The following is a 21,506-nucleotide window of genomic DNA, read 5'->3' on the forward strand; positions in this document are numbered from 1 at the left end:
GGTTGGGTATGCCATTTTCCGGGGCTGGCCTTAGAGATGGCCACCCATATAGATGGCCGGCCCCATTCGATTATGCCCCTCTATGTTACTATGTACATTGAAATGCACTCATTTCAATATAATATTAAAGGAAATGGATGAAGGAAAAAAACTCAAAACAAAAAGAAATATATCAATCCAAGAAACAAAAGTCATTCCAACTACTGAATTAATGTGGGCTTTTATATGCCCTAAATCTACAGGGAAGGCTGTTACCAATTTCATCTGACTCCAATCTTTGCAGCCTTTGAGTTCCATTGAAAACTGATTAACTATGGACCATTAATGTTACCCAGTATAGTAGAAGATCATAGAGTAAATTACTACGATCTTCCAGTTCTGTCAGGGGTCTTTTTGGGAATGTGAATTGCCCAGACAAACCCAGAAGGACTGTCAATTTATTCTAGTTAACCCTTTTCTTTGTCTGTATCAGATTTCACATATTGTAACAAATTACCCATAAGTAAGAAACAGAGAGAGAAATACAGACAGGTTCAATTATAAGATTTATTACTCACCAAAGTTCAGCTTACATATAGAGCATTGATTTATAAGAATATAATTAAATATTCTTATGGGGAGATCTTCAACAGGGTGACATGCAGGTCAACCACAGGTCTCAGACTGTCCCTGTTCAGCTCCAAATTGCATGTCACGGTACTTTAAGTACTTCCTCCATACGCCACCATAGTCATAAACAGAATACACTACCCACTAGTCCACATCAATAAGGAAAGACAGAAGAACAATAAAAAGGAAAAATATTAGGAAATTTTAGGAACTACTTTCCCAAACAATCATTCAGAATAATGGTACAATCAATGATACTATCACACTTATAGACTACTGCAATGCAGCATACACAGGATGTAAGGAAAGCACACTAAAATCACTACAAACCATCCAAAACACAGCAGCGAGACTAATATTCAAAAAGTCAAAATACAAAAGAGCTACTCCACTACTCAAAAAACTGCACTGGTTGCCAATAAAGGCAAGACTACTCTTCAAAACCAGCACCCCCATTTCAAGGTACTATTTGGGATGGCATCTGAATACATGCATCGAATTATCTCAAGAAATGCAAGCCCAGAAACCAGAACGTACCTCCTTCTCCACCTACCCAACCGCAGAAACATTTCATACAAAACCATCTACACAGCAGGATTTAGCTACCTGGGCTCCAAATGGTGAAACTCAATACCAACAGCCATAAGAAATATCACCAACTATCTACAATTTAGAAAAGAACTGAAAACCTACCTCTTCAAAACAATTCTACAGCTAACCACACTAGCTATCGATGACCTCACTATGCAATAAATGTGACACACTAGTGTAATCTCACCAAATGTAAAGTGTAAGCCACTTTGAACCAAAACCTGATTTTGGACAACAGTGAGATATGAGAATGCAAAAAATCAAGCAATCAAGCATGTACACTGGAATTTGAGAAAAACAGTAATACTTAGTGTAAGGACCCCCAACCTTCATCTAGAGAAAATGCCTTCCTATATGCATTTGTGTAGTTTGAATAACAGCAGAAAAAAGCATGACATAGATCCAGTCAATTTATTTAACTTTAATTAGAGTTTTATGATGTACCTGCAAATATCAATTTCTGGTTCTTCCAGTCCAAACTGCTTGTCAAATGCCAACTGTATTCTTGTGTTTTCTGCAGAATGTAACCTCCATGTGAGCAAGAGGTTCCTGGGGTAGTTATTTGGATAGCGAGGACTGTGTACATAGCCATTAGTCACAACATGTATGGTTTCTTCTTTCCGGTACAAGACTGTGAGGTGATTGCTCTCTGTTATTAATCAGAAGTTGTAGAAATTAGAATCTCACCATTGTTGGAAGGAATAGAGAACAATTCACAGTACAAGCAGAATTATTTACATTGAAATACATTTATTTAATAACAGGTTTTAACAATTCATTATATTTTTCCAAAAGAGATTACATATATTATTTGTATCTCTTTTTATTTATTTATTAAAACATATTTATTATCTTCCTGGAATCCAGTCATCCAAAATGGTTAACAACACAGCTAAAATATGTAATAACAAATTCACACATAAAAACAGTATTCACACATGGCACATAACTTTCAACAATTAAATAAAAGGCAATTTACCATACCATTGTTACATAGTTAATGCGCGTTAAAAACACTAATGCGCCTATAACACGGCTTAGTAAACAGGGCCCTTTATTTGATTTACTGCCTATCAAAACTAAATCCAAGTGGGTTTCCAAAGAAGACAAGAGAAGCATAAAGTTTAAGACCAGATGCAATAGGAGGTCCTAAGTTATAATCCAAATATGTTTGAAAGGGGGGAAAAAGGATTTTGAAAGTGATTTTGGAGGGTAATTTGATATGGAAAATATAACGTAATATATACAAACAATATATTTAAAGGTATTAAAAAAAAAACAATCTGCTGAATATTCAAAGTAAATTATATAATCAGAATCAAGCCACATAAGTGCCTCCTTTGTAAAAATTGCCTATGATGAATGGATAAATCTTCTCTGTATAAATCAATATATGGACAAAATTTAAATGTTTAAAAGCTAATGTTACCATCACCCTATGTGAATGCCATTAATGCATAACGGGGCCTTTTTATTAAACCATGGTTATCAATAGAAATCAAACAAAATAAAACATGGAAAAGAAAATAAGATGATACCTTTTTTATTGGACATAATACATTTCTTGATTAGCTTTCGAAGGTTGCCCTTCTTCGTCAGATCGGAAATAAGCAAATGTGCTAGCTGACAGTGTATATAAGTGAAAACATTCAAGCATTACTATGACAGTCTGACAGGGTGGGAGGATGGGGGTGGGTAGGAGGTATGCATGGGGACATCAAAGCATATCATTGATATTCTAACAGGATGGGTGTGGATATGTGAGGGGTGGGGTGATCAACAGAGACATACAGCTTTATGGTTTATAATGGGCTAGGAACCCCAGATCCTTGTTAAGTCCTTTCTGTTGGGTGTTAAAATATTCAATCATTCTGACTTCAAAGGTCTTACGTTCTTGTATGGTTTTAAAGTTACCTTTCAGGATTCTCACTGTGAAGTCACTGGTACAGTGTCCTGGTCCTGTAAAATGCACTGTCAGCTAGCACATTTGCTTATTTCCGATCTGACGAAGAAGGGCAACCTTCAAAAGCTAATCAAGAAATGTATTAAGTTATGTCCAATAAAAAAGGTATCATCTTATTTTCTTTTCCATGTTTTATTTTGTTTGATTTCTATTGATAACCTTAAGAGTGGACTAACACGGCTACCACACTCCTCTACTATTAAACCATGTTAAGCAGTTAAAGTGTTTTGCAGTAATTTTCCATTTTGTACAGTATTTTAAAAAATTTATTTACGCAGAGGGCATGGCAGGAATGGAGAATGAGTGTGGAAGCTCTATTCAGGTATCATTCTCACATTAACACTCGCTAACTGAATAATGCATGGTTAGCATGAGAGCCCTTAGCATATCCTAAATAGGAGGCAGTAAGTGCTTCAAATACCAATATCAGCACAAGACCTGCATATTATAAAAAAACGAAAAATGCTTTATTTTAAGGACATGCTAGAAATGTAATTGGCAAGTACAAAAGTCCCACTTTACGACACGCTAAGCCAATTTCTTAATGTATCTTAGTAAAAGGGTCCCATTATTAGTACCTAAGCTCCGTTGCAAAAATAGGACCTGCAGTAAAATAATTCATGTTGGTGGCATAAGCATGCACTAATGTGGCAGCATGTGTTAGTAACTTTAGCAGGGGCATATATTTTACATGTGACTCCAAAAGGGGCATGACTACGAGAAGGTCAGGGTGGATTCAGGGGGCACGCACTCCCACAATTTATACACATTGTTATAGAATACGGGCGATCTGTACCTAATCAAGGGGCCCTTTTACTAAGCTGCATAGGTGCCTATGTGTGCCCAATGCGCGCTAAATTGGAGTTACTGCCTGGTTACCGCATGGCCCCTGCGGTAATTTCAATTTTGGTGCACATCCGCTCAAGTGACCGAAAAATATTTTTAATTTTCTGACGCATGGCAGCTACGCGCGTCAAGAGGAATTTGACGCACGTACACCTTTACCACCCGGTTACCGTGTGAGACCTTACTGCTAGGTCAATGGCTTGCAGTAGCCATTTTTTAGTGCACCTTAGTAAAAGGACCCCTTAGGCATGAGGATTTCCACCAGAGTTCAGTTGGTGAAAATGGCTCATGCCTAAAAGTAGTCATTGATCATGGCGCTAAGCACTAATGGCACCAAACTTTGAGCGCCGTTTATAGAATGGCGCACTAAGTGCTGTATTTTTTCAGCACCAATCTTTCGGCGCCATTTCTAGAATTTAGTCCTTAACAAATAATTCAATTGAATAAAAACAAGATATCTAAATCGCAGTAAGATGTAAACATCATTTTTTTCTGTGCCAGAACAATTCAGCTTCTTTGATCTTTTAACATGTAAACCCTGGAGCAGAAATCATTGGCTAAATTTCATCTGGTTATTTGCCATTACTCATCCCATTTCCCAGACATCATTCCAGCTAGGCAGACACAGTAGGTTGTAACCCATTTTAAACATCATGCTATTTCTGGAGCCTGCTGTTTTTGGGCATATAATGATTTCTTAGTTTCCTGGGGGTAAAAATTAGCCTGTTTGTCACAGTTCTGCCTACTAAACTACAGACTAAAAAGAATGTTGAATCCAGGCCATGAATCAGTTCACCTGGCAGACAGAAAGTTATTGTGCTGCACTTTTAGCTATTTATTTAGCATTACTCTTTTCATAGTATAAGTTACAGATAGGCAAATGCCCCGTTTCCTGTGGCAGTTTGAGGGTACTGTGGAAGAAGTTGGAAAATCCTATGGCAAAACTGTATGTCATTTGCAGAATTTTGCATATAAAATATTGTACATTTTATTTACACTATAAAAATTAACTAGCATTACTTATGGGGCGAGAGAAACTAGGTAGAAAAATCTCGGGTATCAGCATGGTGGGGAAGGGAGAGAGAGAGAGACTCAGTGAAAAAGAGAGCTCTGGAGATGGGGAGATATGTGTGAGAGGGTCAGAGGATAAGGTATGGAGAAAAGAAAGAAAAAGAGAGGAACAGCAATAGTACAGAAAAAGAGACAGGATGGGAGATGATAGAGGGAGATAGAGCAGAGACCACTGTTTGCCCTGGAATTGGTAGCATGGAATGTTGCTACTAATTGGCTTTCTGCCAGGTACTTGTGACCTGGGTTGGCCACTGTTGGAAGCAGGATACTAGGCTAGATGGACCATTGGTCTGACCCATTATGACTATTCTTATGTTCCTCATGTTATGTACATAAGTACTGCCATAATGGGAAAGACCAAAGGTCCATCAAGCCCAGCATCTTGTTTCCAACAGTGGCCAAGCCAGGTCACAAATACCTGGCAAGATCCCCAAAAAGTACAAAACATTTTATACTGCTTATCCCAGAAATAGTGGATTTTCCCCAAGTCCATTCAATAATGGTCTATGGACTTTTCCTTTAGGAAGTCGTCCAAATGTTTTTTAAACTCCGCTAAAGCTAACCACCTTTACCACATTCTCTGGCAACGAATTCCAGAGTTTAATTACACGTTGAGCGAAGAAAAATTTTCTCTGATCCGTTTTAAATTTACTACATTGTAGCTCATTGGATGGAAGATGTGACAGTATGAGTGATGAGCTGAGTGGAGACAGAATAGAGCACTGAAAGAGAAATAAGTTTTCCCTGTGACCCAGGTCTGGGATTTTGCGGACCTGAGCTAGTCAAGGGGCGAGACCCGGGTTACATTTATGTTTACCAGTACTTTAGATCCAGGCCATATATATATTTCTATATATTCTAATGTTCTAAGCTTTTATTTTGAAGCTGGAATTGAAGTTGGTACATTTTTAATGACTCAGATTTCACCCAAAATTGCTTCCAACTCCAACTGCAGCTCCACAGCCCGGGTTATATGCTGTTTACAATGCTGTTAAATGTTTATATTTCTGATACTAGATCATTTTAGCTCTATTATTAGGGTTTAATTTGCCATCTCCAAGTTTACCTCATTGATTGTATTCTTGCTTAAATGGGTATTTGGTCATTTTACTATTGCTTATACTGCTGACAAAATTGGAAATTTTATGTAACTACTGTATACCACCTTGGGTAGATGTTTTTATAAAGGTGGTTAATAAATCCCAATCAATCAATCAATCAATCAATCCATACATACATACATATATAAACCAAATCAAATGCAAACCATTAATGTGATTTAAGTGCTTATTTTAGAAGCATTATTCCTTTTTTAGATGTTTATAAACTGACACTTAGACGTCCATATTGCATGGATGTCCAAATCCCGATTTTATAAAGCCAGGATAGGAATGTCTAAAACTGAAGAATGTACATCTGGCAAGGTGGTGTGGTTTGAGCATGTTCTAGGCAGGTTAAAAATATAGACAGGAAGGAATGTCCATGTCCACAAAGGTCGACATCGGGAGTAAGACCTACTACCTGGAACATCGAGGGAACCCTTGCTGGAAGGGTCAGTAACTGTTTGTACTTACCCTCTTTTCACTGCAAAACATAACACAGGGTAAATGCAAAGCCTGTACAGTACATGTAGGGGTTGTGCTCAGCATCTGTCCTGATGCTGAAACATCCAAGATTACTGATTGAATGTCATTAAATCTTTTGAAGATTGAAATTATGTACGTTGGTAGGCAATTGAATCCTTCCTTGCCCTTGTTTTAATGTATCAAGCAGTGGATTTGTATTTATTTATTTATTTATTTATGACATTTGTATCCCACATTATCCCAAACAAGGTCAAGAAAAACATCAAAATTATGATACAGATAATTAATTATAACATTTAACATATTAGGAATAATTGTGTGTCTGTCATGAAGCTAGGCTACAGTACTGGTTATGTTGAAACGTATAAGAGAGAAGGCAACATTAATATATTGTCTTTTGATAAGATACATACTTAATAGAAAAGCCTTTAGTAATTTACAGAATCTCAGATAATCTTCTAATTATCTTAATTGCTTGGGTAGAGAATTCCAAAGTTTGTGAAGCCTGCAACAAGAATTGATTTGTAAGAAAGACCTTTGCAGTTTGGATAATGGAGCGTGAGGTATTCTCTAGATGTTTTTACTGTATTACGTAAAGGTAAATCAATTAGCTGTTGCACGTAGGAGGGTGATAAACCATATATGATTTGGTAAACAGTCACGCATATTTTAAAGGTAATCCTTGCATTTATGGGAAGCCAGTGAAGTTTTAACAAGAGAGGGAAAGCCTTCTTAAAGCGAGGAGTACTGTATACATGGTGGGCAGCAGTATTTAGTGCTGTTTGTAATTTTTTAAGGAGTGAGATTTTAATACCCGCATATACGGCATTACAATAATTAAATTTGGATAGTACCAGAGTTGGATGATAGTATGAAGTACGGAGCTTGGGAAGACAGGATGCAACCTTTTTAACCTCTATAGTGTATGGAAGATGCTCGAGACCACCTTTGAAACCTGAGCTTTGAATGATAAATTCTGGTCGATGGTGATACCCAGGATTTTCTTCGATTGCTCTCAGGCATATGATGAGTTGTCAATAAGGTAAAATTATGTATAATCATACCTGATAATTTTCTTTCCATTAATCATAGCTGATCAATCCATAGACTGGTGGGTTGTGTCCATCTACCAGCAGGTGGAGATAGAGAGCAAACTTTTGCCTCCCTATATGTGGTCATGTGCTGCCGGAAACTCCTCAGTATGTCGATATCAAAGCTCCATCCGCAGGACTCAGCACTTAGAGAATTACACCCACGAAGGGACACTCTGCCCAGCTCACCACCGCCGAAACGGGGGAGGGGAATTAACCCAGCTCATCCCCACACAAGTGGGGGAGGGGAATCCGTCCAGCTCATCCCCGCGGAGCGGGGGAGGGACACCACACCCGCCGATGCGGGGGGATCTGGCTTATCCTGCAACCGCAACCGCGGGAGGAGCTGACTGACCCTAACACCGCCGAAGCGGGAGGGGTACAAAGCTGCCCTACAGCCGCACGAAGCGGGAGGGAGTGCCGGCAGAATTTATGTCTCAATCCAGCCCCGTAAAACGGAGGGGAGAGGAATGCAGCAGCTCACTGTAACACAAACTCGTCTCAACTCTTGAAGAATTCAAGTGAAAGAACTTGAACACGAAGTCTTTCTGAAATAACTGAAGACTAAACTTGAACCTGAAATGCAACCAGAATAAAAACAGAACAGATATCTGGGAGGGGCTATGGATTGATCAGCTATGATTAATGGAAAGAAAATTATCAGGTATGATTATACATAATTTTACCTTCCATATCATCAAGCTGATCAATCCATAGACTGGTGGGATGTACCGAAGCAGTACTCACCCAGGGCGGGACATTGAAATCCCTGACCTCAACACTGAAGCTCCAAACCGGGCCTCCGCCCGTGCAGCCACAGTCAAACGGTAATGCTTGGAGAATGTATGAGCCGAAGCCCAAGTTGCCGCCTTGCATATCTCTTCCAAGGAGACGGATCCGGCCTCTGCCATCGAGGCCGCCTGAGCTCTCGTGGAGTGAGCCTTCAGCTGGATAGGCGGCACCTTCCCCGCGGCCACATAAGCCGCTGCAATGGCTTCCTTGACCCATCTTGCCACTGTAGGCTTAGCAGCCTGCAGACCCTTACGAGGACCTGCAAACAGGACAAACAGATGATCCGATTTCCGGAAATAATTGGTCACTTCCAAGTATCTGAAGATGACTCGTCTCACATCCAGATATTTAAGAGCAGAGTACTCCTCTGGGTAGTCCTCCCTACGAAAGGAAGGGAGACAGAGCTGCTGATTCACATGGAAGCGAGAAACAATCTTGGGCAGGAAGGAAGGCACTGTGCGAATAGTCACTCCTGCCTCAGTGAACTGCAGAAAAGGCTCTCGACATGAGAGCGCCTGGAGCTCGGAAACTCTTCTGGCTGAAGTGATAGCCACCAAAAAGACTGCTTTCAACGTCAGGTCTTTCAGAGATGCCCTCGACAAGGGTTCAAAAGGCGGCTTCTGCAATGCTCTGAGCACCAGGTTGAGATTCCACGCAGGCACCACTGAGTGCAGAGGAGGGCGCAGGTGATTAACTCCCTTGAGAAAGCGCACATCTGGCTGCGAAGCCAGGGAAGCACCCTTCAGGCGGCCCCTGAAGCAAGCCAGAGCCGCTACCTGGACTTTAAGGGAACTGAGCGACAGGCCTTTCTCCAGACCTTCTTGCAGGAACGCCAACACTGAAGAAATTGGAGCAGTGAAGGGAGAAAGTGAGCCTGCTTCACACCATGCTGCAAAGATACGCCAAACCCTGGCGTAAGCAGTAGAAGTAGAGCGTTTCCTCGCTCTCAGCATAGTGGCGATGACCTTGTCTGAGAAGCCCTTCTTCCTCAGACGCTGCCGCTCAATAGCCAGGCCGTAAGACCAAAGGGAGAGGGATCCTCCATCACCACGGGACCCTGATGTAACCGGCCCTGCTCCACTGACAGCCGCAGAGGATCGTCGACTGAGAGCCTGATCAAGTCCGCATACCAGGGACGTCTGGGCCAATCCGGACCCACCAGGATTACCCTGCCGGGATGCTTTGCCACCCGGTCTAGCACCCTGCCCAACATGGGCCAGGGCGGGAACACATAGAGGAGCTCTTGTGTCGGCCACTGTTGGAGAAGAGCATCTACTCCCAGGGATCGAGGGTCCCGTCCTCTGCTGAAAAAGCGCGGCACTTGGCAATTGGCCGATGACGCCATCAGATCTAGGCTCGGCTGGCCCCAGCGCTTCGTGATGTCCAAGAACGCCTGAGCAGATAGTTGCCACTCTCCGGGCTCCAAGGTATGGCGACTGAGAAAGTCCGCCTTGACATTCATGACTCCGGCAATGTGGGCCGCTGAAAGCTGCTCCAGGTTCGCTTCCGCCCACTGGCAAAGACTCATAGCCTCCTTGGCTAGAGGGGCGCTCTTGGTACCTTCCTGGCGGTTGATATAGGCCACAGCCGTGGCATTGTCCGACAGGACCCGTACAGGCTACAACACCAGTACCGGGATGAACTCCAATAACACCAACCAAATGGCTCTGAGTTCCAGGAGGTTGATAGACCACTTGCCTCTGCAGGAGACTAGAGCCCCTGCGCTGTCCTTCCCAAGCAGTGGGCTCCCCAGCCCATCAAAGAGGCGTCTGTCGTGACGACAATCCACTCCGGGGTCACCAGAGGCAATCCTGCAGACAACTTGTCTGTCTGCGTCCACCAGCTCAGCGCCTTGCGCACTGCTGGGTCCACGGGAAGGCGCACAGCATAATCCTCCGACATCGGAGTCCAGCGCAGCAGCAGAGATAGCTGTAGTGGTCTCATATGAGCCCTGGCCCAGGGCACTACTTCCATCGTGGCCGTCATAGAGCCCAACAGCTGCACGTAGTCCCAAGCCCGAATAGGAGAGGCTACTAGGAACTAGTCCACCTGAGCCTGAAGCTTGACAATCCGATTGTCTGGCAGGAACACTCTGCCCACTTGGGTGTCGAATCGAACTCCCAGATACTCCAGGGACTGAGTCGGGCGCAGCTGGCTCTTCTTCCAGTTGATGATCCATCCCAGGGAGCTCACAAGAGCAACTACCCGGTCCATAGCTTTGCCGCACTCTGCATAAGAGGGGGCTCGGATCAACCAGTCGTCCAGATAAGGATGGACTTGTACTCCTTCCTTTAGCAGGAAGGCCGCTATGACCCCCATTACTTTGGAAAAGGTCCGCGGAGCAGTAGCCAACCCGAAAGGGAGGGCTCTGAACTGGAAGTGTCGTCTCAGGACTGTAAAACGCAGAAAGCGTTGGAGAGGAGGCCAGATGGGAATATGCAGGTACGCTTCCTTGATGTCCAAGGAAGCCAAGAACTCTCCTGCCTTCACTGCCGCTATAACAGAGCGGAGAGTCTCCATGCGAAAGTGCCTCACTTTCCAGGCCCGATTGACCCCTTTGAGGTCGAGGATAGGCCGGACAGAACCTCCTTTCTTTGGAACCACAAAGTAAATGGAGTAACGTCCCTTGCCAATCTGATTTTTTGGCACCGGAACGACCGCACCCAGGCGGATCAGGTTGTCCAAGGTCTGCTGCACTGCCACAGCTTGACCGGAGACTTGCAGGGAGAGAGTACAAACCCGTCTCTTAAGGGTTGGCAGAACTCTAGCTTGTAGCCGTCTCTGATGACTTCCAGCACCCACGCGTCTGAAGTTATAGTGGTCCACTCGCCCAGAAACGAGGACAGCCGTCCTCCAATCTGCACTGGGGCGTGGACCAAGGCCCCGTCATTGGGTACGAGACCCTGGGGGAGGACCGGAGGGAGCACCTCCGGGACGGCGGTCTCTGCGAAAGGAATGCTGCTTGGGGGAGAAATTCCTCTTGAAGGAAGAGGGGGCAGAGGAACCCGACTTGCCCGGGCGGTACCGACGGGCTTCCAGCAACCGTCCTCTGGAGGTACCGGGACGAGTACTAGCCCGAGCCCTGACCTCTGGTAATTTCTTGCCCTTAGACGTGCCGAGATCGGTCATGATTTTGTCCAGCTCGACCCCAAAGAGCAGCTTGCCTTTAAAAGGCAATCTAGCCAGGCGGGATTTAGAGGCGTGGTCAGCAGACCAATGTTTCAGCCAAAGCCACCGCCGCGCAGAGACTGTCTGAGCCATGCCTTTAGCTGAGGCTCTCAAGACATCATACAGCAAGTCTGCCAAATAGGCTAAGCCCGATTCCAGGGCAGGCCAATCAGCCCTCAAGGAAAGATCCGAGGGGGAAGCCCGCTGCACCATAGTCAGGCACGCCCTGGCCACATAGGAGCCGCAAACTGAGGCCTGCAAACTTAAAGCAGCTGCCTCAAAGGACGACCTTAAGGCCGCCTCCAATCTTCTGTCTTGGGCGTCCTTTAGGGCCGTGCCACCTTCCACCGGCAACGCCGTTTTCTTAGTCACCGTAGTGATTAAAGAATCCACGGTAGGCCACAGATAGGCCTCACGTTCACTCACAGCCAAAGGATAGAGGCGGGACATAGCCCTAGCCACTTTAAGGCTCGTTTCCGGGACATCCCATTGAGCCGCAATTAAGGTGTGCATGGCATCATGCACGTGGAAGGATCTAGGCGGGCGCTTCGTCCCCAGCATAATGGCAGAGCCAACAGGGGCTGAGGGAGAGACGTCCTCCGGAGAGGAAATCTTCAAAGTGTCCATGGCCTGTAAAAACAGGTTGGGCAAATCCTCTGGGCTAAAAAGCCGCGCTGCAGAGGGGTCATCCGCTCCATCCGAGCGGGGATCTATCTCCTCCAAGGAATCCGCAAAGGACCGTTGGGAGACCTCAGACACGCTGCCCTCATCTACATCGGAGGAGACAAAGTCCTCCAAGGCCTGGAAATCAACCCGAGGGCGTTTACCTCTGGGAACCTCAACCTCTTTATCAGAAGAGGGAGCAGGGGCAGCGTTTTGCATGAGGAAAGCCTGATGCAGCAGCAAAACAAACTCGGGGGAGAAACCCCCCAGACTGTGCACTTCCGCAGCCTGGGCAACAGCCCTAGACGCACTCTCAACCGGCGCTCGCAATAGCGGGGGAGAGACATGCTGCGCATCCAAAATGGCGTCCGGCGCGAAACTCCGCGAAGGAGCCGCGCGGGAAGAACGGCGCTTAACTTTAGCCGCTTGTGCCGTCGCCCAAATTAAGGGCGTTCATGGCATTAATGTCTCCAACCTCAAGGGCGGCCCACGAAGAAGCCGTCCGAGCCGCGTGGCCGGCCAAGATGGCGGAGGCGAGGAGCGGGGGATGGGCGTTTATGGCGGGAAAAAACTGCCACGCCGGAGGAACGACTGGGACATTCATCGGTCACTAAACTGTCACCCATCAAGGGCGTATCAGGTTGTAAAACCCCCGCATCCCCTCTAGAAGCGCTCCAGCGATCCGGGGAGCGACCCTTTGCGCCCTCGCCCTCCGACGCCATATGCCACGAGGAGAAGAATCGGGGAACCCCCTGCCCGCTATAAAAAGGTAAAATTACCTGCTTGCCGCTCCGAGCTGTAACGAACTGGTGTCCCAGTGAGTAGCTGCAATGAACGTTTAAAGAAACGTCGAATTAAACGCCTTTAAAGACGTTTAAAATTTTTTTTTTTTTTAAACGGAGCCAGCGGGAGGGGGGAGAAAAGGAGGGACCTGGCACCACCAGGTTTGCACTTGCTCAAAAGAGCCCTCAACCCCAGGCCTCAACAAAACCTAAGGATTAGGCTTGGAGGCCTAGCCAGAGCTGCTGCTGTGTGTGACCACCACCTGCTGAGATAGAGAACATACTGAGGAGTTTCCGGCAGCACATGACCACATATAGGGAGGCAAAAGTTTGCTCTCTATCTCCACCTGCTGGTAGATGGACACAACCCACCAGTCTATGGATTGATCAGCTTGATGATATGGAATGAAGTTTTTTTGATGAACTGGGTTGATAGGGGTTAGTAAGTATGAGGAATTTAGGACCCTGTTTACTAAGGCGTGCTAGCGTTTTTAGCACATGCTAACCATATAGATGCCCAGAGGAATATTTTAGGCATCTACATGCTTAGCACATGCTAAAAACACGAATGCGCCTCTAGCGTTGCCTAGTAAACAGGGCCCTTAGTCTTTTCCCGATGTAATTAGATTTTTTTTTCAAATTTTAAGGTGAAAACTTTTCTTCCCAATTTGGAAGCCATGCTAGATTCCAGTTTATCTATGCGGAAGGAAGTTGACCATGTGATTTCAACTTCTTTTTCAATTACATGTTCTCAGTAAATTGAAGGGGATAATATCCAACTATGACTTTCAGAGAATCCTGCAGAGTCTGGTTATAACAAGATTGGATTATTGTAATTCACTTTACCTCGGAATGTCAGCTACCAGAGTTTAGGCTCTTCCAGTTGTCCAAAATGCAGCAGCACATTTATTTACTGGTACACAAAGATCAGATCATATGACACTTACTTTGAAGAAGCTTGGTTACCTGTTAAATTTCGAGTACTGTTCAAAGTACTAGTTTTGATTCATCAACTGGTCTCTTCTATAGTTCCAAAATATTTTCTGAATGCCTTGTCTATGTACCAACCAAAGCAAACGTTACTCTCGGAATCTGCCAAACAATTGTGTGTTCCTGTTAGGCGTTTGGCTAAAACACATAATCAAGCCTTTTCAGTTTCAGGGGCGAGTTTATGGAATCACTTTTCCAGGACATTTAAGACGTTGTTCCAATAGACATCAGCTTAAGAAATATTTGAAAAAGTATTCTTTGTGAAATGTTTTGGTGATGATTGGGGATTGTAGTATGATGTAAGATATTTGCAGAAATATATTGTATTGTGTTGTTTTGTTTTAAATGATTTTATGTATGTTTTAGTATAACCCGCTTTGGATTAAAGCAAGATATAAATATAAAATAAATGTACTGCACATGGCATGTACAGCCACAGTAACCCCATTTTCTCATGAGTATTAACTTTATCTATAACCAAATAGATGTGAAGCCCCATTTTGCATAGGACGTCTGGGTCAGAAAAGGGATATTTAAGTTGGGTTATACAACACTTCCCAGGTGTTTTACAAAAAGCCTGCTGAACACAGGGCCTTTTGCAAAATATATATGAGGTGATGCAGAAATACTCTTATATGTGCTAGCTAGCACATACAGCAGGAAGAGTCATTTTACAAAACAAAAGTGCTGAAAACAGCACTTCACTTGTTACACATGTAAGCAGTGGTAATAACATGTATAAGTGGTAGTGTTGTAAGGGACAGATTTTGTAAAACTGCACATTCTAAAGGAGCCAACTAAGGTGCCAAGTTCTAAACCAGAATAGTTTGTGGTTTTTACACGTTTTTTTTTCAGCACCAGTTTTTTTAGCCACTATTTAAGGAATTCAACTCAAAACTTGTTTGGACTTACACTTGCTTGCTGTTGGCCCACCCCTACTCCTCTCTTTTGTACATTTTTTTTTTTTAACGTAGGATTTTTTTTCCTGTTTCATTTTTAGAGATACATGTATAACTTAGGGGTCTTTTTATCAAGCTGTGTTAAAAAAGGATCCTGAACTAGCAGCGGGGGGGGGGGGGGCGTTTTTGCCGCACACTGCAGCCCTTTTTACCACAGTGGGTAATAAAAGCTGAAAAGCACCATTGCCCTGTGGCAAGATTGCTCTTACTGCAGGGCTATGCAAAGGGGAGCATTTACCAACACTCACTGAGGTGGTGGTTAAGGCTCCCGTGCTATCCCAATTACTGCCGAGTTAGCGCCATGCTATAAATTACAACCCTATTTTCCCCAGCATGGGAAATGGTGTGCACTGGGGCTGCAAATACCACCAGCACCCGCACTGGGTCGGTGATAGCTCTAGGTTAGCATGCCATAAGCCTATGTTGGGCTCACTGCCACTTTTTAAAAGGGCCCCTTATAGTATTCTATAAGTTAGAGGCATAACTGTGAATCTTACACTATTTATTTATTTAGATTTTGCTCACACCTTTTTCAGTAGTAGCTCAAGGTGAGTTACATTCAGGTACACTGGATATTTCTCTGTCCCAGGAGGGCTCACAATCTAAGTTTGTACCTGAGGCAATGGAGGGTTAAGTGACTTGCCCAAGATGACAAGAAGCAGCAGTGGGATTTGAACCGGCCACCTCTGGATTGCAAGGCCAGTGCACTAACCACTAGGCCACTCCTCCACTATATGTATACCTATCGGGCTTATTTTCGAAAGAGAAGGGCACCTATCTTCCGACACAAATCGGGCGTCCTTCTCTCAGGGTCGCCCAAATTGGCATAATCGAAAGCCGATTTTGGGCGCCCTCAACTGCAGTCCGTCACGGGGACGACCAAAGTTCACGGGGGCATGTCGGAGGCATAGCAAAGGCGGGACTGGGGCGTGCTTAAGAGATGGGCATCCTCGGCCGATAATGGAAAAAAGAAGGGCGTCCCTGACGAGCATTTGGTTGACTTTACGTGGTCCATTTGTTTTCACGACCAAGCCTCAAAAAGGTGCCCAACTGACCAGATGACCACCAGATGGAATTGGTGATGACCTCCCCTTACTCCCCCAGTGGTCACCAACCACCTCCCACCCTAAAAAAAAATTAAAAATATATTTTTTTACCAGCCTCAAATGTCATAACCAGCTCCATGACAGCAGTATGCAGGTCCCTGGAGCAGTTTTAGTGGGTGCAGTGCACTTCAGGCAGGTGGACCCAGGCCTATCCCTCCATACCTGTTACACTTTTGGTGGTAAATGTGAGCCCTTCAAAGCCCACCAGAAACCCACTGTACCTATATGTAGGTTCCCCCTTCACCCCTTAGGGCTATGGTAGTGGTGTACAGTGGTGGGGAGTGGGTTTTAGGGGGGGAGTTGGGGGCACAGCACCGAAGGTAAGGGAGCTATACACCTGGGAGCAATTTGTGAAGTCCAATGCAGTACCCCTAGGGTGCCTGTTTGGTGTCCTGGCATGTGAGGGGGACCAGTGCACAACGAATGCTAGCTCCTCCCACGACCAAATGAGTTGGATTTGGTCATTTTTGAGATGGGCATCCTCGGTTTCCATTATCGCCGAAAACCAGGGATGATCATCTCTAAGGTTGACCATCTTAACATTTAGGTCGACCATCTCTAAGGTCGAACTAAATGTTGAGATTTGGATGTCCCTGACCATATTATCGAAATGAAAGATGGACGCCCATCTTGTTTCGATAATATGGGTTTCCCCGCCCCATCGCTGGGACGTCCTTAGAGATGGGTGCCCTTAGAGATGGTCATCCCCGTTTGATTATCCCTCTCTATGTATAAACTATGGGGTCCTTTCACTATGGTGTGCTGAAAAATGGCCTGCACTGTTGTAGGCATGTGTATTGGACGCACGCAGGTCCATTTTTCAGCGCCCCTGCAAAAAAGGCCTTATTTTGGCTGAAAATGAACATGCGGCAAAATAAAAATTGGGTCATGTCCATTTTGGGCCTGAGACCTTACAACCACCCATTGACTTGGCAGTAAGATCTCAGGCGTTAACCGGGCGGTAATCATCAGCACACGCACACTGCCAATTACCGCCCGGTTAGTGCCACGCAGTAGAAAATAAAAATATATTTTCAGATGCGCATATCAGACTTGCATAAAAAAATGGAACTACCACCCTGGGCTCGCAGTAACCGGATGGTAGTTCCAAATTGACACACGTAGGATGTGCGTAGGCGAATATGCACCGTAGTAAAAGGGCCCCTATGTGCTGTGTAAAATATGGGTTAAAGCTATCGAAGTGAAGCTTGTAGAATATCAGTTTTGTTATAATAACCAATCAGACACACGATATCTACATATGCAAAGATAGGTGTTTAACGGAGGAAAAAGATGCGAGAGCACAGATCCAGCAAAAACTGCCCAGCTTGAGTCCACGGTAACCCTGAAGCAGGAATCGAAACCTTGGCCAAAGTCGGGCCGTGGGTAGTTGGAAGAGCTGCAACGAGTGATTGGACAGCTGGAAAGCTAAGTTTATTGTGATTACAATAAAAGTGATTTGAAGAGCTGAAAAAAAGTAGCCAGGAGGTTTTTTGCCAGTGATGAGTCCGCAGGTCTCCCTAAAGTTGAGTTGGTAACATAAGGATTGCCTTAGCGGTTCGTTTGAGGCTTTTTCCTCCGTTAAAGACCTATCTTTGTATATGTAGATATCGTGTGTCTGACTGTGTAAAATATGCACATATTTACATGCATATGTGCACTCATATGTGCATATATGTTGGCATTCTAAACATTCATACAAATGTTAGTGCTCATTTTATAGAAATCCTCCTGTTTTGAACTTCCTCGTGAAGGACAAGCTGTACAGTCAATATTAGAGTCTCTAAATAAATGCAAGCGATTTCCAGAGGGATAAATATATAGAAAAGCTTTATCTTCTGTAGGCTGTACATTATTTTAACAGCAGACATACTGAACAATGACACTCTCAGACAATTACACGTTCTTCTGTTATTTATTCTGAAGACTGTATCCCTGATTTACTGTGCATTATTTTGAAAGTGGAGGGAAAGTTGTATTATTCATTCTATTTTCAGTGTCATAAATAAACTCACGTAGAGTCAGATCTGATGGATACCATTTTCTGGTAATGAATTTTGTGACACTGTTCCAAATAGGCTTGCTGCCAGGAATTGCAGGGGAGTTGTGGGAGAATTGCTCAAAGAATGGGAGAAAAAAAAGAATTAAAAAAAAAAAAAAAAGACTTGGCAGCAAACACTTGAACTGACACCAGAATGAGCATCACTGCTTCATATGTACTTTAAGAAATTGTTGCTTTAATTCTTAACTTGTTCGAAGAAATAAAACATGATCATTAAAGACTTTCTAGCCACCATAGGATTAAAACTTTGATCTAAAAGAGAAGAGGTAAAAATATATAGCAAGATCTAATAACAGAGATAATAATAAGTGAACAGGCTAGTGCAAAAAAAAATGTTACTTGAGTTAACAACATTCTTCCAAACCAGTTGAATACTTTTATATACAGGTTTCCACCTCAATAAGCAGAGAATAGGCTCTCAGGCAACATAAAGTGCACCCACCATGAAATCCCTGTGTCCTCCAACAGTCTCATGAAAGAAAAAAACAACTACAAAGTAATGCATTCAGGGAGGCATTTTGAGGCAACTGGTGTTACAAAGCATCACTGACACAATGGCTTTAGAACTCTAGAAATAGAATTATCAAGGTTGTCTAGGTTTTATGACGTAGAAGTGCATTTCCTCTGCTAAATAGGAAATACAGGCATACTTTTCAAGTCTGCCCCAGCTACACCCATTGCATGTTTCTTTGAAAACCGTGCATGTTGCAGACACTCATATACAAGTAAAAGCTTTATAATAAAATTGCTAGTTAGAGACTTTGCACTATTTATTTATTTGTAGCATTTGTAGCCCACATTTTCCCACCAATTTGCAGGCTCAATGTGGCTTACATTTGCCGTAATGGCTGTTGCCATTTCCGGGTAACAGAATTACAAATGGTAATGCGTTTAGGTGCATACATACATGGTAACATACATGGAACATGATATATATGGAACAGATCATGGAATATATATATATATATATACACCATGTGCATACATATATGGTAAGGAAGAATACATTATGGTATTGCATGAAGTTTCCTGAGCAATAAATTGGATTGTAACATACATTAGGTCATCGGCTCTAGAAAGACCCTATTCGACGTAAAGTTTAAAGTGGTAGTGCTTGATCAATAATAGAAAGGGTTTAAGCGGTCATGCAATAAAAGGTCAGTTTTGTATAAATCGTGTATAATGTTATTATTTAGTATTTAAGATGGATGTTTATGGTATGCCATCTTGAAAAGATCTGTTTTCAGTAGCTTTCGGAAGATGTATGAGAAACTGGTCGCGTATGTGGATTTATATTTTAGCCCTTTACAGTTAGGATAGTGGAGATTGAGGAATGTGCGTGATGATCTTTTTGCATTCCTAGTAGGCAAGTCTATAAGGTCTGACATGTAGGTCGGGGCTTCCCCGTAGATGATCTTGTGGACCAGGGAGCAAACTTTGAACGTAATTCATTCTTTTAGTGGGAGCCAGTGTAGTTTTTCTCGTAGGGGTTTGGTGCTTTCGTATTTCGCTTTCCCAAATATGAGTCTGTAAACCTGGCATTTGCACATGCAACTGCCACACAAATCTTCTAAAATGACTTCCTGAATTTGACAAGTTGCCTCATCTATAAAATACTGCTGCTGATGCTTGATTTCTTACTCTATTCTTGTTTACTAAGGATCTACTGTACTTCACCTATGTCTTCATCCACTGCTTGAATGCAGGAGCACTTAACCCTGTTTGCTAAGCCATGTTAACATCTGGCAGTGCACAAATGCAGACACAGCTTACTAAATGAGGGGGAGGCTTAACATGGGAGTACCTAAATCTCCACTACCCAAGCAACAAAGGACTCAAATTCAAATCAACGTATGCATCCAGCTTCTCCTACGTAAGTGCACAACTATGGAACGCACTGCCAAAAATAGTAAAAACAGCGTACGGCTATCTAAATTTCCAGAAAAAACTAAAAACAAACTTGTTCAGGAAGGCATATCCCACCGACCCAACATAAGCACCAAAGTACCTGCTACACAACAAAACCAAGAACGTTATGGACACACCCCAATCCCCCCTCCTCCTCCTTAATGTTCCCTCAATGTATCTACCATACATGAACCTTATTCTACCACAACCACACCTGTGCTTATTCACACCTTGTATTTGTTCATATTGGAACCGGCGATCACCGTTACGGAACTATGTAAGCAGTGGTGTGCTGGAGCAGGCTCTCACAGGCTCTCGAGAGCCGTTTGTTAAGTTTTTAAGAATTTTGGGAGCCGGTTCTCCATGGCTACTTTAACAAATGGATCCCAAAATGTGGGCTTGGGCCCCTCCTGAATTCTCTTTTACTTTGCTGGCGAGAGAGAGCCCCCTGTTAACAATTTACCAGTACACCCCTGTATGTAAGCCACATTGAGTCTGCAAATAGGTGGGAAAATGTGGGATACAAATGTAATAAATAAATAAATAAATAAATACACCTGTGCAGGCCTCTAAGACTTGCAGTCCTATATCCCGCCGTACAATCTTGGCACACCAGTTCACACCTGGAGACTCTATCTCTCTGAAAAAGTCCTTTATTGAATAACAATGTTTACTCACAGTTAACTGCAGATCAGAGGTGCTGCCCCACTGTCACAGAGTCTCCGTGGTACTGAGATTAGCAGTAGCCTAGAGTGGCGTACAATGCCCTTTTTCAGCAACATACAAGGTAAAAACTAAGTGCACTAACAGAGGGTAACACAAGAAAGGGTTCTGAACTGTCTTACAAGATGGCAACTAGCTCATGACTAGAGGGAATAAAACAGGGGACGCTCTGACCCAGTAAGCAGGGGGGAAACCCACCAATGGGAACAGAGCTTACAAACTGGCAACAGCTTAACCAATCATTTAACAGTTCTAAAAAGACAGGCAAGTGGAATCACATTGCCCTATAACTATACCCACCATAATGCATTGTTGATGTGACTCTGCAATGAGCATAACAGAAAAAGTGTCACACTCACCCCAGAGCAAGATCACAACCAAGGAAATATATATTTTTAATAACACACAATTAACACATGCAACCTGGCACACTTTATCATGTTTTGTGGTAAACCTTTTTTAATGCTCTAAATAACTTAACATAACATAACTTTAAAATGTATATTCTGCTAATATCACATAGTTCTAAGCGGATTACAGTAAAACAGCTAGAACATCTCTAGGAATTAACAAATAATGAACATATATATTTAATC

The 21,506-nt window shown here is 43.5% G+C and overlaps 1 protein-coding gene across 1 annotated transcript in view; it reads right to left on the minus strand.

The window, feature by feature from the left end:
• Positions 1 to 21,506, minus strand: part of PDGFD (platelet derived growth factor D) — a 364,409-nt gene that overhangs the window by 181,983 nt on the left and 160,920 nt on the right. The window contains exon 2 of the mRNA XM_030200251.1: positions 1,645 to 1,849. Within this exon, the coding sequence (XP_030056111.1) occupies positions 1,645 to 1,849 (205 nt within the window). The remainder of the gene's footprint in view (positions 1 to 1,644; positions 1,850 to 21,506) is intronic.

This window comes from Microcaecilia unicolor, chromosome 4 (genome assembly GCF_901765095.1).
Source record: "Microcaecilia unicolor chromosome 4, aMicUni1.1, whole genome shotgun sequence".
NCBI classification, from domain to species: domain Eukaryota; kingdom Metazoa; phylum Chordata; class Amphibia; order Gymnophiona; family Siphonopidae; genus Microcaecilia; species Microcaecilia unicolor.